The sequence below is a fragment of the Rattus norvegicus genome, chromosome 5 (assembly GCF_021556685.1).
Source record: "Rattus norvegicus strain SHRSP/BbbUtx chromosome 5, alternate assembly SHRSP_T2T, whole genome shotgun sequence".
Taxonomy (NCBI): Eukaryota; Metazoa; Chordata; class Mammalia; order Rodentia; family Muridae; genus Rattus; species Rattus norvegicus.
This window is the reverse complement of record NC_141538.1, coordinates 40,596,301-40,623,572: the sequence shown is the minus strand read 5'-3', so window position 1 is coordinate 40,623,572 and position 27,272 is coordinate 40,596,301. Positions and strand designations below refer to the sequence as shown.

General features: G+C 37.8%; 1 protein-coding gene across 1 annotated transcript; it reads right to left on the bottom strand.

Annotated features, from left to right (window-relative positions):
- Positions 1–268: 268 nt before the first annotated feature.
- Pnisr (PNN interacting serine and arginine rich protein) lies at positions 269–27,272 on the bottom strand. Its single transcript, NM_001025274.2, is given in 12 exon segments — positions 269–1,859; positions 2,093–3,179; positions 5,022–5,192; positions 6,288–6,341; positions 7,001–7,100; positions 10,998–11,135; positions 13,193–13,383; positions 14,667–14,838; positions 16,326–16,549; positions 18,073–18,261; positions 20,560–20,660; positions 27,179–27,272. Coding segments are annotated over 11 exon segments (2,445 nt in total). The 5' UTR covers positions 20,648–20,660; positions 27,179–27,272; the 3' UTR covers positions 269–1,828.

Below are 27,272 nucleotides of genomic sequence, written 5' to 3'. Positions count from 1 at the left end.
TAAAAAGTATTTTATAACCGAAATTTACATCTAATATTTGTATACAATTTAGCATTTGTATCCTAAATTATTCAGGCCCTATTTAAAAAAAAATTTGACAGTTGGAAATACAATCATAACACAAGTGCATCTTTAATAATCATGAATACTTTGTTGGCTTTAAAAAGTTAGATTTAATGATAAAAAGCATGCAAATTATTAAGCAAAAATGGCGAATTCCCTTTGGTTTTCATTTGTATGTCTAAAAATGTATGTATCATAGCCAGCAGAATTTTTCAGTAGAATTTTATTTTGAAAATAATACTTCACCTTGAAGATTGATCTAAAACACTTTAAGGTATGAAAATTTTATACAACTTATCTATTACAAATTAATCAGAATTCTTCAATTAGATACACTGTGTTAGCTCACCTACATAAAAAATATTGCACATTTGTCTCCAGATGTTACTGATGACTAAACTGTATAGAACTCCAAACTACTTATTCTCTGAAATGGCAACTTTATAAATATTGTAACTAAATGCACTGTAAACAGCCATTTTGGTAAACATGCATTTATTCACAGATTTATTTCCTTTAGATAAATGCATAACTGCTCAAAATTAAGATGCTATGTCGAGGTACAAGAATGCACAAACAAATCTATTTCTGTCTTCATTTTGAGGGAACACTGATCTTGGCAAAAGCCTGGCATTATTTTAAATGAACTATTGCTGGTAAGAAAGCATAATACTTTGTCTTCTGTGTTCTGCACTTGCACTTCTCTTTTTTAAGAGAAAATTTGAAAAGTGTTGTTTCCAGAGATTCAGCTATCACTGTTTGAGTGTATCATCTTAAAAAACTCAGACCCTGGAGCAGCTGGACACTTGGCAAATGCCTACTATTCATTAAGCCGTGACTCATTCTGGACCATTCACTAGCTGTGGTTTTGGGAAACTGAGAAAATCAGACCATTTTAATGTTATGTAATTGACACAATCCTGCATAATACAGTATTCCTCCATTAAGCTGAGGTCATGTTATATTTTTAAAATATAAAATATATTGAATCCTAAGTCTTATTTGTTAATGGGTACCCCCAAGGTGTTACGCAAGTAAAACAGGAGTGACTATATAGTTTCAGACTATTAGTGTCAAATAGTTATTACAAATAACTCTACTGGTGTAATGGCCTGATTGTTTCCAGCAATTTCATTTTACAGGAGTGAATCACATCTTATACAGAGAATATATATTACTTGAACACCCCCTCCACCCCCCAAAAAAGTTTAGAAAGCTGATCAGATGACTTCAAAGAAAAGTAAGGTCATTTTCTGGCCCTTTCCCACACTGTTAAAATTGGAATTTGACAAAAGTCCATGGGCACAATTTACAAACTTTGACAAACTGTTGTTAAAACCATTTTCTTTGGGGAAGATGGGAGTAACTTTTAAAACCTGTTATACAAAACTTCAGCTGCCTTTTTATAAAAGTATGTTCCTTAGATTAAAATCATAAAATTAAGGTGCAAGAGTTTAACAAAAATGAACTAAAGAGCTTTATTGACATCACAGTACATTCAAGAATAATTTTGAGAACATTACAGCTGAAAGAGAATGGCATATTTATAGTCTTATTAAGTACTATTTCTTGAAAAAAATGTAATACAAAGAAATCCTATTAAGTAACTTGGAGCAGCATTTGGAAAAAGACACCTATTTACACAATTAGAAAAAAAAAATCTGGGTTCACCTACACAGCCACAATGTGCCTCTATAATGAGACAAGCCCTTAAACTCATGGAATTTTTAAAAATGGCATCATGGCATTCTTGCCACGTCATTCCTCAGCGCTTACGACGGGGAGGGGTTGTTGATCTGTAAAGAAAAAAAGGGAAAAGACAAAATTTAAAAATAAAAATGTATTTATACTTAAAATCTGCAATATAAATAAATACTTTTATACAGGTTTTCTAACATTATTTTAAAATATTTAACAAATACCAAACTGAGTTTATAAAAGAGAGAGAGAGAAAGGACACTTTCAACTTTGAATAAATTCAAAAAAACTTAAAAAAAAATCAGACAAAATACTTTAAAAAGTATACTACCTTGATCGGGACTTAGACTTGTGTTTGCGGCTTGCCTTCTTACCAGACCTTTGAGATTTCTCCATGGAGCGCGACCGACTATGTTTAGGCTTCTTAGCCTTCTTTTCTTTGCTACTTCCGGGGGATTCAGAACTGCTCCTTCCACTAGAATCAGAACCTGAATGCTTTTTACTATCTTTGGTTGCATTTTTCTTACTATCCTGTCTAGAGTCGTGTCTTATGACTTTAACAGATATAGAACCACTCCTACAGAAAGTTCTCTCACTTTCTCGCTTCCGTTTTAACCGATCATCCTGACTACTGAATTTAAAATCTTTTTCTTCCCTTTTCTGTTTTTCTTTTCTTTTATCCTGTTCACGGTCCCTTTCCTTGTCTTTCTTTCTCCTGTCCTTATCTACACTTCGACTCCTCTCCTTTTTCCTGTCTTGTTCTTTAGCCTCACCTTTATGCTTATGACTGTTCCCACTAAGATTTCCACGTGGATCCTCAATTTTACGCCTATCTCGACTTCTACTGCGACTGGAACGATTGGTTCGTCTATCCCTTGAGCGACTTCTGCTTCTACGTCTGTCTCGGGAAGGGCTCCGGTTTCTTCGTCTTTCTCTTTCAATGCTACTTCTATTAGATCTCCTCCTATCTCTCAGCTTCACCCTAGTCCTGCTGCTGTCTATTTTAATTCTGCGAGAGTAGCTCCTGCTCCTGCTCCGTCTAGCTTTCACTGTGGGAGACCTGCTCCTACTGTGTCTCTTTTTCCTTTTAGGAGAGGAGGAGCGAGAGGACGTGCAGCTGCTGCCTGAGCTGGAGCTGTAGGAAGAACTGGACACGGAGCTGCTACTGCTGCTGCTCCTGCTGTTGCTACTGGAGCTGCCGCTACTGCTGCTGCCTGACCTACTCCTCCGCTCCTTCTCTTTCCCTTTGTGCTCTCTTTTGGGCTCTAAAACTGACGGAGCTTCATTTGGAGTTCTTTTCTTTTCATTAACCGCATCACCGTCTGCTTCACTTGCTTCTAGAAGTGATAAACTATTTTGCTCTCTGTGAATAAATTCATTCATCTCTTTTGTAACCCTTTCTGTTTGTTGCTTTTCTTCTGAAACAGAAAAAAGACACAGAAAGGCTAAATAAGAAATGAAAAATTCCCATACTATCAAATTATGGCAACAGTCTCATCTTTACTAGAATTAGGGTGCAAACCTTGTAAGTAATTAAAAACTTTCTAAAAGCTATATTTAAAAGGTAAAAATAAAGAAGTAGTCAATCCCCACATTTCATTTACCTAATATATCAGAAGTATTGATATTTCAAACACTGCATCAAAAAGAACTGAAACTTTTTTTTTCACAGCAAATCTTCCAAGTCTAACATTGTCTTCCTAAGTCAACATATCAACTGAATACATTTCAAGTACTCCACAGCCACATGTAGTTAACCAGCTACCATTCTAGACCAGACAATACAATTATCAAAACACAGGGGTCCATATGACAGAAGAAAAGACTTCCGTCTTGTCCAGTACTAGTAAGAAAGAGATAATAGTGGTGAGGAATATTGGCTTTAATCCCAGAACTTGGGAGGCAATGGCAGGAGGTCTCTGTGAGTGGCCAGCCAGGTCTACAGAGTAACCTCCAGGACAGCCAGGACCACCCATCTCAAAAGAGAGTGAGAGAGAAAGAAGACAAACAAATAAACAAAAAAACAAATTAACAAGACCCAAAACCCCAACAGTAACTACAACAAAAGACTAGCAGTGATTTTTAGAAAAATGTTAACAAAGTCAAGTCATTTCCTAAGAGCTGTCCAAATTAACCCTAAGACTCTCTCATTATTCCTTGTATTATCACAAATACTCAAAAACTGTACTTATACAGTGTTTCTATGTCTAATCTTCTATTTTCCCTAAATATCTAGGGTTTTGTTTTTCAGTAATTGTAAATATATCCCATTATTACAAAAGTCTATTCTGCTTTTTTTCAAATGTATATGTTCATTGCAATGATTTTAACATGAATTAAATATTTCTAAATACCCAGGTTTATGATCATGGGGACAAAGTAAAAAGAGAGGAAAAATACAATGTGATCTCAGCTGTACCACATACTTACAATGTAGCCTCCAGTTCTATGCTTCAATATTTCTATTTTAGTTTCAAACTATAACTGTGGTGATACAATATTATCAAACAATCTCTTACATTCTAAGAGACTGCAACTTTTGCTGGACCTCACAGCCAACGTTAGTAATACGCCTTGAGGTCACTTAGGACAGAAAGAAGACTGCTTGCTATCTTGCTGTGCACCCAGATGATTTGTTTACCCTGATTATAAAAGGAAAATGTAACAATCACTTTTACTTGCCTTGGATTTCTCATGGAATCTACTTTAAGCTATCGTAAAGCTGTAATCTTAAACTATTACTCTTCTTTTCCCCTGACCTGGACATGTGTGTGTATATCCTTTGCTGAAAAGCAGCAAATACAAAAGTTAAAAGCAACTTCCTAAAACTGACCATACAGTTTGGAAGCGACCATTCATGAACACTGGTTGACAAAGGATGACATTTGTTATCTGGGTCAGTGAGATCAGTTAGACTTAATCCCTTGTGAAACTCTGTTAAAGATTTCTGTACAGTTTTCCATTCTTTCTCCCATGGGATGCTTTCTGTGCTGTTCAATTGATACAGAGCAAAATCTCTTTGTTAGGGACAGATACACAAGGAGAGACACGGGTATAGAAGCAGAGGACACAGTGAACAGTAAGTATAAATGTGAACTTGTTCTTGCTCATGGATAAATGACTCCAACAGGAAGCCTTTTATACACTCATTTATTACTGGTGATCTGAAGTAGAAAGCTAACATGCACAACCAACTCACAAAAGCACACTCACAAAAGCACATGTGAGACTGGACAAAAGCCACAGAAGCCTAAGCTCACCTTCCATCTGTTTATCTTGTAATAGCTGCTGCTCTTTCTCTTTTCTCCAAAAAGCTTCTTGTTTTTGCCGGATTCGGTGCCGTAATTCTTCATCATCAGTATCAGATGACTCAGAACCTCTGTCACTCCTCTCATCTTCACTGTCTCCTGATCCATAACCACCCAGTCCACCTGTGTGCATAAAACTCAATCCATCATATGCAAACATTACACGAGTCACTAAAAACTTTTTAAGACCGAGAAGAAATTTTGTTTTTCATTGCCTTTTCCTGGTAGAATGTGCTTATTCAGGGTGGGGAGAGACATAACCTTAAAGTTTAAGTTTTCAGAATCCTCAGACAATGGCGATATTAATATCTTACTCCTTGGACTACTTCATATATTTCTCACCACCAAGGAATCATAATAATGGCTTTTACTGTCCATGCTAACCAACAAAAGCATCTAACATGGCAAGTGTTACTACAGTTAAGCCAATCCAATTACTGTAATAAATTGAGGATGATTCTGAAAATATTCCTCAAGTTAATTATTTTATTGTTCAAAGTTTCCTAAATTCAGGAAGGATGCTACACAAATTTTCTCTAGTAACTTAGAATAATATAATTCTCACTGGTATAAAAATGATGTGAATTACTCACCACCCCGAAGTGATCTCAAAAGTATAATACCAAAATTACATGGGCATTTTATTCTACCCATTTCTCTTGTTCCTCACACAAATTAACATGAAGATGTGGAAAAGGCAAACTCAAGCTTTAGTCTTAATAGCATGCAAATAGCAAACTATGAACACAACACTACTGTTGTAAGATAAACCCATTTCCTCTACGTTGAAACTTGATTTGCTCCAACACAATTCATGTATATCATCAAATTCATTATTGTCTGGGTAAATTCCTATGTATGTATGTCATAATTTTAAGAGCGTGTTTAGAAACTACCTAAACTAGGTAAACCATTATCTATTAAGTATGAACTATGTGTATATAATATATAACATATCATTACACATTATATATTACATACACACTAGAACAATTAACGAGGAGATCCTCCATTCAACTTACCCAAATGAACATTAACTATCCCATTTATCATCAGTCTACCATGAATGTTTACTCAGAGAACTAGATAAAGCTTTGAGACTGACGTGAGCCTGACTTCTAAGTTTCATAAAGTACGTAGGAACAGTGCATTCCCAACAGAACAAGTCAAGTCAGCGGTCCCCCTTTAGCCCTGTCGCGTGCACACTGAGACACTTACCGAGGCCGGTGAGGGAGGCCAGTGCACTGGACTGTGCCAGCTGTTTTGCAGGAGCTTTGTGTCACATCAACAACAGGAACAACATGTTAACACAAATAGCCACGATTTCATAGTCATGAGAGTCTACGGTATTGTTAAATCTACTACTATCGCTGCTTTTTGGGGAGAGAAGAAACATTAAAAACATAACATTCATTTTAAAACCAGTAGCATGTCTGGCTTTGAAATTACAATTCTGATGTGAGCTGAAATTGGTTTATGATGAGGGAAAAGTGTTACTAAAATCATATGGGAAGGTGGTTGTCACTGTTTCATAAGAATAACTGAGAAAAGTGAAAACTCTGAAGGCATGTTGTAATTCATAATTCATCTAAAATGTACAGAAGTCACATTTAAATACCAAGACATCTATTTTATAAAAGAAAAAAGCCTCAAATGAATTAAATTGAACATGAGGAATTTTCCACACCATGTTTTAGAGTACTACACAGAATGAATGCTATCTGTGCTTAGGTAGGTCAGAGAAAACAAAGTATTTCTACGGTTCCTATATGATATCTACAAGCTGAATCTTCCCAGAGAGTTAACACATGCAAGGAGAAAATATTTAAATATGTGATAAAAATCCAGAGGACAAAAAAAAAAGTCCAAAGTAACCAATGAAATAAAAATTCCCCTACAAAAATAAAACCAAGAACACCCACGAAATGTACCTTTCGTTGCTTTCCGATGTGCATCTTTAGCTACGTAATAAATTTCTTCATCTGTGACATCCAGAAGAATTTCAGTTAGAAGCATTTTTGTCAATAACATCTAAGAAAGAATATTTTATATATTTTTCAATTTAATTTTAATACATTTGATTATTTTCAAAATAATTAAAATGTAAAGCTCTTTTTAAAATATTTTAAGATTAAACTGGCCACTAAAAGAAGTATCTTGAAAAATAATCAAAAAACATTAAAACTTAAAAAAATAAAACAAAACAAAACAAAAAAAACCCTTTTTAAGTCCATAGGTATCAAAGAAGAGTTGAGTACCTGTGATCTCAGAACAAAAGCTGAGATGAAAAGAAAAAAAAGCTATAAACTTATCTGGAGAAACCTTGAATTCTTTTGCTAGAAGCAAAAAGTAAAAACTTGCATTGAGAAAAATTTCTGGGAAAGAGGGCTTTTCGCAGGTTTTGGAAAGGGAAGCACACTACAACCATGTAAGAACTTGGGTGGCTGGAAATGGAGGCCTCTGCCACCGGCGGTTGGCTAAAATAGGTTAGCTAATAAGATCCCAACAATTGTGTGATCTGACTAGTTTTTTAAAAAGAAAATTTTTTAAAAGGAAAAAAAAGAAAATTTTCTGTGCTTAGGAAGACGGCTAAGTGGGTAGCTTACTTACTATGGAAGCACAAGGCTTGAACCTGGATCCCCAGCTTCCACAGGAAGCTAGGCATGGTGGCCTGCATCTGTAATCCCAGCTGAGGAGGAAGAGACAGGCAGGCCTGCAGACTAGCTGGCCAACAAGTCTAACCAGTTGGTTCTAGGTTCAGTGAGAAACCTTGTCTGAAAAGTCACTAACTACATAACAGGTAAAGAGCATTGGAAATACCTGATGTAAACCTCTGGCCTCTACACATGCATACATGGGCATCTGCATACACACGTACCACTCCCACACACATGAAAATACACACACATGTGCGGCACAGACACAGACAGAACATAGTTTTAAGCTGAATGTAGCCTTTCATTTAGCAGTAATTGGTAAGCATTTCAATACTAGTCTATTAAGTCACTTTTCAAAGTTAAAATAAAATTCTGTGAAGGGAAAATAAGAAAAACAAAACAAAAAACAAAGGACAATGGTACTCTTTTGGTAATTCTCAACTAATATACTCTAAATTACGACAATATTCCAATATATAATAAAATAGAAACACAAGAGATTTCAGTAAGAGATAGACTGTGGCTATGGTTTGAGTATCAACAACTATTTCAAATGTAGACTTTTAGTCCCTTAGACTTTCCGTGCCCATGATTCTTTATTTACAGAAATGAGCGTAGACTGAATTAGCATGTTCTGGAGACTATGGGAAAATGACAATCTCACAAGGTGATATGAACTTCATTGATAAGGCTTTAAGAATTCTCACAATTAAAAAAAAAATCTGCTCAATCCCTGTGGTGGTTTGAATGAGAATGGCCCCCCAGGCTCACATATTTGAATGCTTGCTCTCCAGTTGGTAGAACTGTCTGGGAAGTATTAGAAGGTATGACCTTGTTGCAGGTCTGTCATGGATGGAGTGCTTCTTTAGAGGTTTCAAAAACCCCATACTATTCCCAGCTAACTATTTCTGCCTTGTGCTTACGAACCGAGATTTGAGGGATCAGCTACTGCTCCATGCCTGTCATGTTTCCCACCATAATAGACTCTAATCCTCTAAAACTCCAAGTCCCCCAAAACTCTTTTTCCTCTAAGTCATCCTGATCATATGATATCACCTTATGATAGCAATAGAAAAGTAACCAAGACAATTCCCTATTGCCTCCTAAATCATATATTCTTTAAATCATTTACAACATTTCCATTAAAAAAATGCTGGAAAGATGCTCAGTGGTTAAGAACACTGACTTTTTCCAGAGGTCCTGAGTTCAATTCCCAGTAACCAAGTGGTGGCTCACAACCATCCCTCTTCTGGTGTGTCTGAAGACAGCTACAGTGTACTCATATAATTAAAATAAATAAATCTTTAAAAACTTGGGGAAAAGATGAATTAATGTTCTCAAGCCTCATATTTACCAAAACATTTTAGTAACTCTTTATTGCTATTTTATGTGTGTGGACTCATGTGCAAAGGTCAGAGGACATTTTTGGAATCAGTCTTCTAAGAACTGAGCTCAGGTTATCAGGTTTCCATGACTTTATCCAGAGCTGTTTGAAGGACCGGTTAAGTATTACTCAGGGATATTACTGTTACATTGGATAACTAATGGGGGTGAGGCATTCATTTCTCCTGTTCTCAACATTTCTTAGTTGCATATAGTTCTTTGTCTAAAGTTGAGACCCTCTGAGCTTTCCCATATCCATGTTTTGAGTCTATTTTTCCTTGTTCAGGTCTTGTTCAGGCAGCCATGTTGGTGAAACTTCATGGATATGGCCTCTCTGACATTTCTTTTTTTTTTTAAAAAGATTTATTCATTTATTATATATAAGTACACTATAGCTGTCTTCAGATACACCAGAAGAGGGCATCGGATCTCTTTACAGATGGTTGTGAGCCACCATGTGGTTGCTGGGAATTGAACTCAGGACCTCTGGAAGAGCAGTCGGTGCTCTTAACCGCTGAGCCATCGCTCCAGCCCTCTCTGACCTTTCTAAGAGATACGATTTCAGCAAATCTCCTGTTCCTCTGGCTCTTCCAACCATTCTGGTCCCCGTCCAATGACTCCTGAGCTACAGGGGCTGGGATCGTGTTGCAGATCTCAGTTGTAGCGGCACCACATAATCTCTTGTTCTCTGTTATTTGGTAAGTTTTGGTTTTCTTTCATGGTCTCTATCTGTTGCAAAGAGGTGTCTTTGATTAGGGCTGAGAATTACACTAGTCTGTGGCTATTAGGATACTTGGAATGTTGTTAGGGGTCATGCTGGTTTAGTAAAGTGGCAGGTGTAGGCTCTCCTGTAAGAACCATGATTTCACTAGCCCCAGGTAGCTGGCTAGGTCTCGAGTACCACGTATGCTTCTCTCTAGTTAAGAGTCCCTAAGTTCAATTAAAGAATTGGTTACCACCACAGCACATATATGTACCATTTCTGCATCATTAGGACTTCTGTGTCATGTCACTGTTGTGGTACACAGGTATCATAGGTAGGTAAAACCATTGGTTGCTTCTTCCCTTGGAAGCTTGCACGGCCTTTTGGTATCATGAAAGCTAGTCTTTAGAGAGGAGACTTTCAGGTAAGATCCAGTGTAGATTTTTGAGTCTTATGTTTGATTTGGTTATCCAATATCAAAGTGGTCAGCCTTGAGATCATTAAGACTAAGCAGATTGTATTTATGTACTTAGGAATATATGTACGTGTGCACATATGTGTGCATATAATAGCAATTAAGAAAAAAAAGGCCAGCTTGGGCAGCGATGGTGCACACCTTTAATCCCAGCACTAGGGAGGCAGAGGCAGGAGGATCTCTCTGGAGTCTGAGGCCAGTGGTCTCCAGAGTGAGTTCCATGACAGCCAGGGCTAAAACCCTGTCTTTAAAAAACCAAACAATACAAAACAAAAAACAGGCCATGAATTTGAGAGCAAAGGAAGTATGTAGGGAAGAATTAGAGAAAGGGAAGGAAAAAGTATGTGATTTCTTAAAAAGATTCTAAAAAAATTATTATTAAAAAAAAAAAAAGAGGGCTGGAGAGATGGCTCAGTGGTTAAGAGTACCCAACTGCTCTTCCAGAGGTCCTGAGTTCAATTCCCAGCATCCACATGGTGGCTCACAACCATCTGTAGTGAGATCTGCTACCGTGTGTCTGAAAACAGCTGCAGTGTACTCATATATAATAAATAACTGCTTTACAGACTGAGGTTCTGTACTTTGTATATTACAAAGATTTGGTTTTATTGGGCGTGGGAAAAGTACTGGGAAATAATATTTGTACTCCGTACACATGCTTTACCTAGCACATCCGCATCTGAATAAACACTCCACACAGCAGGCCTTACCATCTGATACTCCTTCTCCTCCTCCGTCATCTCTGGCTCACTGTGCTCCTCCTGGGGAGCTGGAGATGGACTTCTGGTGACTTTCCCACTGCTGACAGCCTCTAGGTTTTCAGCATCTTCATCCTCGTCATCACTATCCTGTTGCATCAGAATGGGAGCAGAGTTACAGTTAAATGTGAAGTTGAGGAAGCCGATGTGCAAGGGCAGCTGCTCTCTAAAGTCTAGTTTAGTGTCTGTCTCAGTTTCTGCTCTTCTGCTGTTGGCTATAAGGATACTAAGCATGGCTCTTCGGTGGGGGTGCACGCCTAGTCCCAGCACTTGGGAGGCAGAGGCAGGTGGACCTCTGAAGCCTGGTCTACAAAGTGGGGTTCAGAGCAACCAGGGATACAAGAATACGAGAGAGAGAGAAAGAGAGAGAGAGAGAGAGAGAGAGAGAGAGAGAGAGAGAGAGAGACGGACAGACAGACAGATGTAGTCTATTGTTGATTTATATCGTCAACCTCTTTATATTAATTTCTGTTATTGTTATATATATTTCAGACCATCATTTCAATGTTCTTTCCTTTTTCTTTCTCTCTTGAGAAATCGGTTTCAGCCTCATGCCCCAGCCTCATCCCCTGGGAATGTGGAGCATATACAGCATCTGCCACCACACTCAGCTCTGAATTTGTACTATTTCCCTTAGGAATTTAAAGTGTAACCTGAGGAGAAAAACTACGATTACATAAAGGTTTATGAAAAGCAGTCACATTTTCAATTCAGTTTTTTTCTCCATTATGAATTTTGACTTATTTTGTAAATACCAAGGAAAACATAATATACAGACATGATTCAATAAATAGCTTTCTTAAACAAATGGCTAATAAAACTTTGAGTAAATAGACCAGAGTTTAATTTTTATCAACTAATTATCAATTTATTTAACATGACAATAAAGCTCTGGCCAGATCAAAAATCTCAGCTGCTATACCTAAGGAAAACCTAAGTTTTCTTTCTCTTCTTCTTTTTTTTTTTTTTTTTTTTTCTTCCGAAGCTGGGGACCGAACGCAGGGCCTTGCGCTTGCTAGGCAAGCGCTCTACCACTGAGCTAAGTCCCCAACCCTTTCTCTTCTTTTATTACAATTTTTTTAACCTTCATTTTTATTCTGTGTGTATGGTTGTTTCTGTTTTGTGAATCATGTGCGTGCAGAGGCCAGAAGGCATTGGAGCTCTTAGGGTTGGCGCTACAGACGGTTGAGCTTCCATTTGGGTGCTAGCAATCTAACTCAGGTTTCTTAGAAAAGCCGTCACTAAGCCATCTTAACCACTAAGCCATCACACCAACCTCCCTAAAGTACTTCTTTTTGAGCACACAAATTGTCTTTGTATGATTTTAGTACCAAGAAACCTAGCCCCCTTTTTAATCAAAGAAATATCATATGTTTACTCCTAGCAACTGTACTGTAGTAAGTTAAAAAGCAGATGACTATCTAAATACTCCCATGGACAGAATACTTCTAGAACCAGAGGACAGATATATGTAACACAAGCCCATTATATTTAGGAAGCCAGAAGAAAAATAATGTCTAAACCACCGTAGAATAGAAAAATTCCTAAACCATTCATTCATGTCAGGAACTAAGAAATAAATATTTAAGACTTAAAGCCAAAACTTTCAATATTCATGTCAAAAAGAATGAAAACTACTGAAGCCTCAGTAAAGTATAAACATTAAATGTCTATAGAAGGGTATCATCTCTACACTACTTAGCACTTTTGTTTAATAAGATCCACTGTTAGGAAGTTGGTTGTACCGTAATGAAAAAATAGAGAGCTGTACATTACCATGAAAACTAACCAGAATTACACAAAATATCCTTACAGAACAGGCTTTATTAAACTTACTGCCACACCCCTCCCCTATTTTCTTTCATTTACCCTCAATAACATACACGAAAACAGAAACCCCGCTAGGCATAGGCATGTACAGAGAGTCTCTATACTTGGGAATCTAAGGACAGTGAGTATACAGCAGCCTGAGGAAGTGGTCCAGGAACCCTGGGACAGTAACTACCCCACTCAGTGACACACACAGAACCACCGCAGGCCCCAACCGACTCACCCCACGACCTCTCAAAAACACGAGAACTTTTCTGTAGGCTCAGGCTACTCTTCACACAGACAAAATTATCAGTTTCATGTCAGGCTCTACTTACAAATTTACTTCTTTGGGGTAAACGAGGACCATGTCCTCCTTCAGCATCTTCGGCGGCCTTCTTTTCTTTGTGTGACAGCTGTGAGCGCTGCTGCTCCATTCTCTCTTTCTCTAATTTCTTCTGCTTTTCACGCTCCATCTTCTCCAGGCCTTCTCGAATCCAGGCTGGGAGAGTCCTGCGTTTCACTGCATCTGTTTCACAAACACGGAAAACAAAACTCCACGTCAGCTTAAGTAAAAAGAAATAATAAGCAAATAAAGCAGATAAAGTTTTTGAATGTCTATAAATGCTAGGAGTAAAATTAAAAATCTTTTAATGCTATGCTTTAAAAGCCATTCCTTAAAAGAGCAGGAGGGAGGGCTGGAGAGGTGGCTCAGTGGTTAAGGGCACCGACTGCTCTTCCAGAGGTCCTGAGTTCAAATCCCAGCAACCACATGGTGGCTCACAACCATCTTTAATGGGATCAGATGTCCTCCTCTGGTGTGTCTGAAGACAACAGCTACAGTGTACTCATATATAATAAATAAATAAATCTTTAAAAAAAAAAAAAAAGAGCAGGAGGGAGCACATTCTAATGTTTACAATTTGCCAGGGCACGCACGAAAGTACATTAAACTGTCATCTCATTTAATGTATACAAAAGCCCTGGGATCACGACTATTCCTCAGTCTTTCTGTAGGTGAGGAAACTGATGGTCAAAGAGATAAACCCACGTGCTTGCTCAGGGTTAAAAGTCAGCAAACCATGACATAAACTAATTCAGGCCCAAATTCTTATCCTAAGCTGCTTGCTAAAATATGAAAAACAGTCAAACATGGGCAGTCTGTTTTCATACTAAGAACTCATTCAGCTAAATTTACAAAGCAGTAAGTTAGAATCTTCCTGAGATGTTAAAAGGCATATTTTCGGGGTTGGGGATTTAGCTCAGCGGTAGAGCGCTTGCCTAGCTAGCGCAAGGCCCTGGGTTCGGTCCCCAGCTCCGAAAAAAAAAAAAAAAAAAAGGCATATTTTCCTGGTCTATTAAATGGTAAATGATTTGAAACTTTCCAGATATAATACAGAATAAATATATAACTTGTCATTACTAGCTTTAATATTATTTTAATGTTTCAGGTTTTTTTGGATTTTTTTTGGGGGGGGTAAACATGGGAAGCAAATAATTAAAGGAAACCAATTTGGCATCAGTTTATCTCATAGCTAAGACTGGCAAAGGACACTGAAGATGTTGGGTCAGCAAAAATCTACATTTTATCATAAATTACTGCTTAAGGCAAGAAATCTGAAAAACTATTCAATACCTTTTACATTTTTAGATCAATATTTCTTTTTTAAGAATTGTAACTATAATAATGATAGGGTTTTAAAATACCATTATTTCTACGAAACCAAAGAGGTGCTTTAATAACTTAGGAAACCAAACTATGGTTTTTACAGTGATAAAGTCATCATGCTATGAACAGATGTAAATAGCTACCAATCTGTGGAGGTTCCTGCTTCACTGGAAGTGCAATAGGTGAGCGCTGTCGGTCCCGGAAGGATGGTGGCCGCTCTCTTCGGTTCTGTGTGGGTGCTGGTGGTCCTGGAGGTCCTGGTTGCCAATAAGGAGGATGAAATCCACCTTGTGGTGGACCAAAAGCAGCCCCATGCTGAAAGAGTATTGTGTTTTAATTTTCTTCAACTTAGTACATATACCTTCTGGGACACACACGTGCTATGAACTGGGACAGTAGAAATCCATGTGTGTAGCAAATCCGAGAATTCCACGGTTCTAACACTCAACAGTGCTTCTGGAGCCCCAAGAACCCAGGCTTGCTTCTCTTAGGAAAGCTAAAGATTTCCTGTCTATACAAATATAAATAGGATTCTATAACCCAGCCGATATAAGAACTATGGGAAGGCACATACACATAACATTATATATGAACCTTTTCATTCTTAAGTCCTAACACCACCAAGATATCAGAAAGTCTCTTCTTTTTTCTCTTTCTAAGAAAAGCTCTCATTATGGAGCCCAGGCTAGCTTTGAACTTGTTATGTGCCCAAGGCTGATAAACTCAAAAGCCTCATGGGTGCTGGGGTGACAGCATGTATCACCACACATAGCCAATTTTTATTTAACTAAAAACTACACGACAACTTGTTGTTGTCAGCTTCAACTTCCCATTTCTACTGAATTCAGGTTATTGCTAAAGTAGGGTGGGATTTAGTTACTTACAAGTCAAAAATGACACTGAATTAACTATTTTCTTTTGAAAATCTACACTTTCAGAGGCCTTCTAGGAGAAAGCTGCCAACAGGTTCCCTGCCTTGTTCACACAGCTTTCACCAGGCCAAACAAAGGTAAGGAGGGGGCTCCTTTCTCTATATCCCTTCATAACAGAAAAATTGTCACATGTGAATCCCAAGTCAGTACCCAAGAATCTAATGCATTAATGAGAGGACTACCATCTCAAGGTGCACATATCAAATTCAGCTTGTGATTAGGGTTTAAATCTGCAGTTTTAAAGATTTTAAATTATGACAGCTCACCACATAAAGCAGCAACTGCAGTCAGTGACATCTAGTGTAATTTAAGGGTGGACCCTAGCAAAGAAGCAGGGTCTTAAAGACAATAAAGCCCATACAGTAACTATTCTCCATAGAGTTCTATGTCCCTAGGAATGAATGTCACAAAGGAAGCCATGAACAATTCCACTAATATGTTGTATAAAAAATGGGGAAAAAACACTTAAAAATAAAACAGTAATAACTTTACATAGAATGTGTAACAGTTAAGACAAACTATAGCCACTGTGCTTTGTCTTACTTATGGTCTATTACTGACATATAATGTATTCAACTATCAGATATTTTTCTATTCTTTAACATTTAGATATATCATGTTGAAACTAGAAAACAAGGCATCATATAATTATTCACATTTCCCACCTTATCCAAACTTTTTCCTAATGTCTGTTGGTACCAATTTCCTAACCAACTAAAACTCTAATGATTTAATTAATGCTGATTAATTTCCTGTGCTTATCTGTACAACCCTGAAAACAACACACATCTTAAGACTTCTTGACAAGGCACTTTCAAGGAATGGGTTATGTGCACATCTATGATAGTAAAGTAACAAAATATCTTTCACCTGATAGTCAAACTGGTTCACCGGCCCCACTGCAAAATTATCAGGTGGTCCACCAAAGTTGTGATTGTTCTGGTTAAATATATGCCTGTTGTCAGGGGCAAATTCCCCACTGTCCTGACTGTTGCTGTCTTCAGAAGGAGGAACAATGTCCATTGGGCCTGGTGTTGGTGGCATCCATGGCTGATCTGGAGGGGGGTGTGGGGGCTGCTGATGCATTCCCCATTCTATTCAGGATTTAGGCATAAAGACATTCAACATGGGATTATAACAAAGTCAATACAATTTTTAAGATCTCAAGAAAGCTACAAAAAGTAATGACACAGATTTTAAAAAGCAATTTATAACATTTTGGTCAAATTTCTTTTGTATTATCTTAAAATAAGCAATGAATTAAAAACTATCTCATTCATAATTCAAGTGTTAACTCTGTTCTAACTCACATTCTAAACAAAATGCCTAAAGTTATTATTTTGTTTGATATTTTGAGACAAGAATCTTGCTATGCAGACCAAACTAAGCTACAACTTTCTGCATAGCTAAGATTGGCCTCAAACACAAGCCCCTTCTGCCTCTGTCTCCCCAGCACCAGGCTTACAGGCGTTGAGACCACACTCAGCTCCAAAAAGTGTTTTTAACAAATTACAAACCAACTCTTGGATGAACTACTATTACTGTTCAATAATAACAACATAAAAAAGAATACCTTAAATTTTATATTATTTCTTTTTCCATAAACACATTTATCCTCACAACAACCCTGTGAGGTAGGGAGAAATCTGGTATTATCTGCCAATTTCCGAAAGGGATCCTGAGACACACAAAGGTTAATTAAGTTCCTTCATGTCACAGAGAAAGCACTGAAGGGAAGCTAAGGGTGGCAGGAGTGAGAGCAGGACCACTGATGCCGGTGAGCAAACTTTAACTCCAAAACAAAAATATTTTTCAAAAGTGGGAAAATTCAGCCTTCTAAAAGACAAAAATAAGCCACTTCATTTTTATCAAAGATGAGAACATTTGTTACGCTTTTAAAAGTAATATTGAAAATATACCCTATGTTTTCCATTCTCACCAGTAATAATAGAAATAATAAAAATAGCAAACAGAAGCTACGACTTCTGCAGTGACATATTCAAATGTGCAATCTCTATAAATAGTGTGATGGGATTATTAAGAATATTAACACAATTGTGGAAAATTGAGTAAACATTAAAGAATCTAAATCATACTGTGAAGTTTAAAAAAATAAATAAAGCGAACAGCGGAGAACTTAGGAAAGTCACCACTATCTGCAAAAGGGGTCTTGGGGAGGAGGAAAGGTGAAGGGTGAGAGGAGCAGAGTGTATCTGACAAGCTAGCTTGTCAGACAGTGGCACAACTTTTCTTTAATTAGAGGCTAGACATGTTTTACTCTGTCAGTGTTGCTTCTGAAAAGGCCAAAGGTTGCAACAGAGAGACAAAGAGTGCTCTCTTTTCCCTAGATGCCAAGTGAGGTTTCCAGAGTGTTCCCAGCCCCTGTCAGCCTAGGAATGAAGAACCAAGAAAAAAAAACAAACTGAGTGCCACAACACTAGCAGACTGTGTACAAAATAATTTAATGACAAAAAAATGTCAAGATCAAATCGAGACTGTCTATTTCTTAAGGAGCATTAATTTCAAGAAGCCACAAAAATACACAAGTTAAACCATGTACTACTAATCCTCATTTACTGTAAAACATTCTAAACTTTGGGAAACATAAATAACAAACCTGGTTGCCACATTCTGTTAAAATTTGAATCCCCTTGAAAATTTCCATGGTTATTGGGACCAGACTCCATTGAAGACATATCCTGTCCATTTGGCATCATTCCTGGTGGTTGTTCTACGATGCTTTGCTGTCCTGAGGCTTCTCTTTGTGCAATCCAAGCTTGGGCCAAAGCAGCCCAGTCAATCTGGCCTAAAGTATATTAGCAGAATTTAGTATTTGGAATGTAGAAGCTAAAAGAATAGCACCTCTATGTAAAACAGGTATCTCAATTACTCTGTTACTGGCCTTCTTTTCAAGTATCATACACACTTCTATCTATCTATCTATCTATCTATCTATCTGTCTGTCTCTCTCTCTCTCTCTCTCTCTCTCTCTCTCTCTCTCTCTCTCTACGTGTTTATGGGACATGTGCATTGGAGGCATGGCTGTTATCTCTTCCTTTATCCTGTCTTCACTACTCTTTGAGGAAGGGTCTCTCAATCAGTCAAGGTAAGGCTGATATCAAGAGCCAGTTTTCTAGTGATCGATCTCTCTCTGTCCTCTGAGGCTGGATCATTACACACCCAGCATTTACCACGGGTTCCAGTTTTCTTGCTTACATGACAAGTGTTTTAGCTCCTGAACCATCTTCCTGGCTCCTTTTCTTCTTTCTTCTTCTCCCCCTCTTCCCTTTCTCGTCTCTGTTCCTCCCCATTCCCTTTGTGACGTATCCCTCATCAGTTAAATAGATATTTAACTATTATACAAAGTTATATTTACAAATATGCTTAGAAAGCAATCCATATGCAGACTAAAATATACACTTTAGAAATTTAGTTTGAGAAAAGGACTCTATAAGAACACTTTCAGCCTGGCGTACTAGCACACACTGTTACTCTCAGCACTTCAGAAGAAGAGGCAGGAAAATCTCTGTGAATTCAAGGCCAGCCTTGTCTCCACAGAAAGCTCCAGGACAGCCAGAACTACACAGAGAGCCTGTCTCAAAAAACAAAATAAACAACAACAACAACAAAAAAAAAAACCAAAGCAAATAGCCCACTCTTAACATATTCTACTATTAACTCATAGAAAATCTATGACCTTAGTTGTGGAGTTCTTGAAAAAACACACATGCACCTTTTAAAGTCTGAGTAAAAATAGCTGAACACCATCATTTCCTCCTTCAGAATATTCCGTTCTTCCCAGGCTGCCTTTGAGCCTACATATGATAAACCAGTGTAACTTTCCATCCCTGTGCCTTCTCACAGCTGTACTTTTACACTCACTGCTGTGGACGAAAGACTTCAACAGCTACACAATGTCTTGTTTCTACTATCTTTTAGGTTTTTCTCTCCAAGTCTATTTTAAAATTCTAAGACCTTTCAGTATAGTAAACAAGGTGATAAATATTCTCATACATTAATGAAACAGAAAACTGATGTAGCCTGGATGGATGGAATTATAACTAGGTCAAGTATATCTTAAACGTCCTAACTGTGATCCAGCAAGCCTAGCACTTTTACTAAGAAAATAATTGGACAAGTGACTAATGTTATATTCACCCGATTATGTTAACTGTTTAAGTCTGGGAAGGTACAAACAATCAATTATCCAGAAGTCTTACTATCACTGTTGGTTTATATTAGAATAAAATCATACCTTAAAGTGCTTTGTAGCTATTTAAAAAGAAATGGGCTAGGTTCGGTGGTGCACATATATAATCTAATACCTAGGAAGTGGAGGCAGGAGCATTCTGATTTTGAGGCTACCTTGGACTATACAGAATACTTTATTCCAGCTTGGGCTACATTAGAAAAGATTGCCTCAAAATAGAAAAAAGTTATCTCCCTAAGGAAAGAGCAATGTAAAGAATCACAAGGATGAAACAAAACTGGCCTTATGTAGTTCAGGCTATCCTAGCACTATATAGACAAGGCTGGTCTCAAATGCAAGAGATCCGCTTGCCTCTGCCTCCCAAATGCTGGGATTGAAGACCTACAACACCAATTACCTCAACACTCTTGAAACAGTCCTTAGGAAAAAGAAATCTGAAAATGGCATAGCGTAATCTGCATAAGCAGACAGCTCAGTCACAGCTTGGCTCCTAGGAATGAGAAGCTCCCTAAGTCTGGTTTCCCCAGAACCTACAGCGGTGCAGATCCCTAAAGCTTGCTGACCAGACAGTCTCATTCAATAGTGAGCTCCAAGTTCAGTGAGAGAAGTGGAGAGTGCCTGAAGAAGACATCTGATAGTGACCTCTGCCTCCACCCACAACTGTGCACGTTCTCCCTCTCCATACGTTGAACATGCACAAACATGGAATAAATACAATCCAGAATAGAAATATTTAATACTTCAAGTATATTTCATGCTTTTTCTTTAAGATTTAAGACAGTACCAGTTTTAAGATGTAAAATTCAGTAAGCCAATATGAATGCTATCATGTAAGTCCTACCCATCTCTAAATGTCCACCCTGTACCCGCTTTTAAATGCAGGGTTTCCCTTACTTGGATCTTGCTGGTGCTGGAATGACTGCATCCACTGTTGCTGGTTCAAGGGCCATTGCTGCCAAGGTTGTCCTCCTTGATCCCACATCCTTTAAGTTCCTCTTTATGACAAATGAAACACAGTTAATGCTGGGACCTTTTACACTTTCAAAACTTATACATCACAGACTGCATGATGATAAATTTTAAACAAGGAAAGTTCAATGTTGTCAGAGACAACTAGATTTACACTGAAAAGCAAGACTAGAAAGGGTTAAGTTAATGTTCATGTCTGAGTTAAAAATACAGTTCTTATTATTGCTTAGTCTTCAGTATGTATACAGTAGTGCAACATATTTAATGACTTAAATTTCTTACTGAATCTGCTTTCTTTTCTAGTGATCTAGGAAACAGTATTTTGGAAGATATTGAAATATTTAATTCTCAAATAAAAATTTAAAACCAAAAAAAAAAAATACAGTTCTAATTAGCCATGTTAAAATAAGGCATACCTAGAATTATATAATGTATCTATACGTGTGCCACCGCTGCCTGGATAGATCCAATTATTTTAAAGATTATAAAATCATTCAGCCTCCAACCAAACTCCTTTAGAAGAGTAACAAATAGGTGTAGCAGAAGAAAACTTGTTCTTATAATTACAGTTAATAATATATAGTAATAAACACATAACCTAACACCCTCTAAGAAAACTTCAGAAGGAAAGTTGATGAGAAATTAGCAATTCAAACACTGGCAACGTCACCCACATAGATAAGATTTATAAAAGTATCATACTGCCTTAAGTACGGTACAGTCTCACCACAGATGTTTAAATAAACAACTGCAAAAAAAAAAAACAACCAAAAAAACCCCTGCACTTCCAATACTAAAAATTATAGACGTTGAGGAATGACAACATTAGAAATAGTAATGAGACAAAGCTTAAAAGTGAAACAACTTTGAAAACCTGTCTCTTAGCATTTAAATAGAATGAAAAAAGGCACTCTGATAACTGTTAAATCTAAGTTATGGATAATGGGATAGTAAATCCTTATACCACTTACTTTTCTGTAAATGAGTCTAAAATTTCATTAAAAACAAAGAAACAAAAAACTTTCAACCAACCAAAAGTGTGTCCTGCCTACAAGCCGTGAGGGACAAAGAATGGAGGAATGGCCAACCAGTGACTAAAGTGCCCTAGACTAAGACCCATCCCACAGGCAGGAACCAATCCTGACACTGTTAATGATACTCTGTTATACCTGCAGACACGAGCCTAGCCTAATAGTCAACCGAGAGGCCCCACCCTGCAGCCAATGGAAAAATATGCATAGACTAACGCTGAAACATAAGATGGAGCTCCAGGAGTCTTCAGAAGAGTTGGAAGAAGGACTGAGGAACTGGAAAAGGGTAGGGGCTGCATAGGAAGACCAACAGAGTCAACTAACCTGGACTCTTGGGGGCTCCCAGAGACTGAATCACCAAAGAGTGAGCATGGGCTGGGCTAGGCCACCCACATGTATGTAGCAGATGAGCAGTTTGGTCTTCATATGGGTCCCCCAACAACTGGAGCAGGGGTTGTCCCCCTGCTTGCTGTCTGCCTGCCTATATCCCATGGCCCTAAATGGACTGCCCTGTCTGGCCTCAGCGGGAAAGGATGCACCTAGTCTTGCAGCAAAACTAAAAAGCTTGGCAAATTTTCTAATTGTAAACATGTATTTTTAATGAAATGTAACTAAAGGTAGTAAGTTGGATAAATTAAATGAACCTCTACTGAGCAACTAAAATGAGTAAAGCACAGCTTTGTACACTGACATGCATTGATATATAAGCTCAGTGAAAAAAAGTTACAGCACACACACAAAATACCATTTGAAGTTTCACAGTCCAGCATGTATCTAAGATTCCTAAATTGCAAAACTCCTTAAGTTCAGAAAGCAGAAAACAGTTATCAGGAACTTCCACTTTATACTTTCTGTATTCTTTGGATCCTCTCCTAGTGTGTGTACTTTTAGAAATGTATGAACTTTAAAAGGATTCAAGGGAAGCAACAAGCACAATCCATAGTAACTTGTATTGAAAGTAAAACTCACACAAAAGTCCCCTGAACACAAGACAAACCACCTAACCTCTGCTCATTTTCAAGCATGAGTTACAATAAATTTCAAATCTAATTCAAAGAAAATGGCTCACTGGTCATAAAAGCTAAACTTTGATTTTTGTTAAAATTCTACAAAAAAGAAAACAGATAAGCAAAAGGAACAGAAATTTAGGCAAAAACTGGATTAGGAAAACAGAACTAAGTAAATAAATATTTAACATATAATTTTATGTTTTGGGCCAACACAATACTTAAAAAGGGTTTTCCCAATTACTTAACAAAGAGCAAAACTGATTTGATGACAAAGGTTTAGAAACTCTATTCTCTATTTCTTCATGTTCACCATATACTCTTTATACAAAAGAACTTACCAAATTCAAAACCTCTAAAACAGAATACTATGTATGACTCCTGACATACAGGAATCAAAGCACCCATTACGGTGCCGTGAGTGGTAGCCAGCACTAAGGCAAACCTCTCAGTTCAAGGTCAGTCAGGTCGTATGTCCTTAGCAACTTTCTACTACTTTTTCTACTTTTGAGACCCTATCCCACAACCAAACAAAAACCATGCAGAGTATGCCTTTCAGTATGATTTAGTATCCCCACGGAACCAAAACTTCAGAACGCTCAGATCCCTTCTATAAAATGGCATTTCCGTTAGATAAACCAAAAATCTAAGTATGCTTACTATAGATCCATTTTACCAAGTATTTCTGATCTGCAATTGGTTGTATCTATAAATAAATAACCCACGGACAGACAGGAAAGACTGTGTTTTTGTTTTTGTTTTTGTTTTTAAAGACAGGATTTCTCTGTATAGTCCTAGCTGTCTTGGAACTCACTCTATAGCCCAGGCTGGTCTTGAACTTGGAGATCTGTGTACCTCTGCCTCCTGAGTGCTGGGATTATAGGCAGGCGCCACCACAGCCCAGTCAGAACTTATTTTTTATTAGTTTAAAGAAAAATAAAAAATAGAAACTAAAGCACCTGATCCCACTTGGAAGGTATTTTGAAGCTTATTGTTAAGTTTGATTCTGCATTTGGACTCTTAATTTGGAAAACATGACTATGTTCAATACGAACAGCCCCATAAACACATCTTTTTAATTCACGTCTTCCCCCTTGCAATAAGCAAAGGCAGTCACACTGCTGAACTCTATCTACAGACTCACTAAGCTTTAATAACAGACTTACACCATGAAAAATGATAGTCATATACTGCATAATTACAATTTGGAAATGTTAACTATATTATAACACTAACTATATCATTACACTGTCTGAAAATCTCCATAAGTTAACAGTGATATGCAGTAGTTCCTGTAGAATGTTTTGAATACTCATACTTTGAGTTCAAACAAGAATTTTCTTGAGAACAGAGGAGATATTACCGAGTGCTCTATCGCAGTATTTTGTCTATGTTAAATGGGTAGGCATTATACTCACTCACTCATCACGCATATATGTTACCCACTAAAAATGCAACTTTAGCCACAAAAAGTCCATTTTAATATTACTATTTATTGACACAATAGTTCGATTTTTAGGACCTAGGAATACACAAAAGTAGGAGAGACCTTGCCCGGTATATGCAAGGCCTATCTATGATCCCCAGTATCTCATGCCCCCCCCCTCATACAAGGAGAAAATAATTCTGACAGGAATGAAATGGCTCAGTAGGTAAAGGCCCTTCCCACCCATCCTGGTAACCTGAATGAATGTGATCCCTGGAACCCACATGGTCATAGAGGAGAACCAATTCCTACAAGTAGTCCTCTGACCTCCACAAACATGTCATGCCACGTGTGTTCACACATAGATACATACGAACACAAAATAAATAAATGTGGCTTTAAAAAAGATTGAATCAACTTAGTCTCCTCTTAGACTTATTTTCAGAGATCATCAACTTTTCAAGTTTGGAGAAGTCTAATTTTGATGATTCATGCAACAAGACTGCTGACAAAATTTGCCTTCACAGGATAAAGTTAAGTGTGATTTCCTTGAAAAACAACTTGGATTTGGGAAGAATAGAAAAGCCAAAAACCAAGGATCGCACTTGATCATCAATAGTACCATAGTGCTGGGAAAAACTAACTCCAGAGTTATGGACTAACTTGTAATCTTCCCAAAGACAGGCTGAAGTCCTAAATCCACGTTACCTGTACTTCCTTGGAGACCGGGTCTGTGTAGAAACAACATTCAATTTAGGATGAGGTCATACTGATTGGAGTAAGACCTAATGCATCCCTAGATGAGGACAGACATAAGTACCCACATGGAGAATGTCCTATGCTACAATACCAGAGACTCTACAAGCTAAAGAACAGAAAAGATGTGTGCCATCAAAAGCCATAGCAAGGAAAGTACCTGTCAAACTCTGCTTTTATACTTTCTGCCTTCAGAATTATAAGAGTACATTTCAGTTGTTTTAAGCCACCTATTTGTAGTAATCTGTTTGTTACAGTGACTCCAGATACTAACACTAGGACTATCATCAGTCAGCCTTTTCTATAAATTATTCTGTAAGAACTGCAACTGCAAACAGACATAGACCTGGCAATCCCAGCATCACATCAAACAACTTATACTTCCTGAAACTCCAGACCCAGGGGACCAGATATCCTCACACTCATGTCCATGTGTACATACACTCAACCCAGGCGCACACGGGCATGCACAAATAAATAAAAATCTTAAAAGGAAAACCCTTCAACTGACTTCAAAATGACTTCTTCAAATGACGTCCACTAATATTTACAAAATTCACTTGTGACACTGCGATGAGAACTGAAAGTGATGTTTTCAATCTCCTTGTACCTGGTGGTTTGTAATCTTAGTACTAAAGAGGTAAAGAAGCAAAGGCAGTTAAGATCTTGAGTTAGTGGCTAGCCTGGGCTCCTTGCCCCCAAACTGAAATTAAACAAAGTTCTATAGTAACCCATGTCTGTAATCTTAACAGAAGGAAGGTAAAGCAGGAGAACTGCTGAGTGTTTCAGGCCAGCCTCAGCAACAAAGTAACAAAGAAACAAAACGCTGACCAATCAAACAAAAATTGGTAGGAAACAGCTGAAAGATTTAGCAATGGTCAAAAGTGGAAGAATCTGGAAAACAAAATATAGTACTGGCACATAGACATAAAATAATAACTTTTCATTAAAAAAAAAAAATACAGTGACTAGATAGACGGCTCAGTAGTTAAGAGCACTGGCTGCGCCTGCAGAGGACCTGCCTTTAGTTCCCAGCACTTGCATGGTAACTTAAAACCATCTGTAACTTCAGTTCTAGGGGGTCTGATACTTTCTTCAGGCCTCCAAAGATAATACAGAAAAATGATCATCTTTTAAAAAATGTTTTAGAAAAAAAATTAAAAAAAAAATTAAGGAAATAGGAGTAAGCCATCAGTTAATAATGTAGCAACATTGTCCCATTAATAATAACAACAGTGTCAGGCACATATATGCTACTGAGGAAATAAACAGGTAGGAATGGTTACACACTATCTGTTTAAATTTTCTACAATTAAATTAAGTTCTAAGGCTTGGTGTGGTAGTGAATAAATACATTCATGAGTGAAAGCAGGACATTCATGAGTGAAAGCAGGAGGATATCTGTGAGTTCAGGTCAGCCAACGACATATAGTGGGATTCTCTGTCTCAACCGCTCATCAAAAAAAAAAAAAAAAAAAGTCCTTAATATAAAGTTTACGTATGTTTTAAATAGCGTGTCTCAAGAATATCCGAGAAGTCATTTATTACGTCTACCTTGATGCTTTAGAAAGCCACCCCACAAGTCAAGTCTTTACTCTCCTGGTTTGGGTTTTGCCTCAATGTACTTTAAAAAAAAAATTAAAAATCCAAGATTATTTTTGTTTTATCTAGGGTCAAGAAGAGAAAAAGTAAATGAAATATTAAAGACTGCTAATTTAATCAAGCACAGTCAAAATTTGCTCAATTCCCCATTTTTTTAGATGACAGTATTATCCACAAAAGAACGAAACAACTGAAATAAAGGATACTACTTGTTTCCTTTGTGATGCTTTACACATAGTATCCATCACTGGGTAAAAACACAAAAACTAAGCAACTAAATCATACTTTAATAGGACGCAGCTGAAAGCGGCTGCGGCTGCGGCTGCGGCTGCGTAGTGCGAGTCGCAGAGAATAAGTTCCAGGTCCCGGCCCCCGCCTCCTCCGCCCCTCTGCGCTCTCTGCCCCTAAAGGGTTTTCACTGCGCACGCGCAGTGCTTAACGGCCGGTCAGGAGCCCAACAATTAGTCCCTTGCCTTCTCAAAGAAAACTCTTAGTTCGAAGAATGGGTCGTGAGCTCTCTCCTTCACCAAAGACAGTTCTTTTTCGGCAAGAGCAGCTCTCTCGTTCACTATCTCTGGCGGACGCCGGTGCTTTTCGGGAATGAGGTTCTGGCGGTCGCGCCAAGCAGCGTACGCAGCCTAAGTCACGCTACCTTCGCCACACAAACCAAGAGGAGTTTAGTACTCCGGCAAGTCCCCCTGTGTAAACTGCTCATCGCTTACCCGCTCCGATTCCGGAATACCGTTGTCGCCACCGTTCCTGTAATTCTCTCCAACCCTTTCGATGCTTCTACTTCTTCATGAACAAGACAAGATG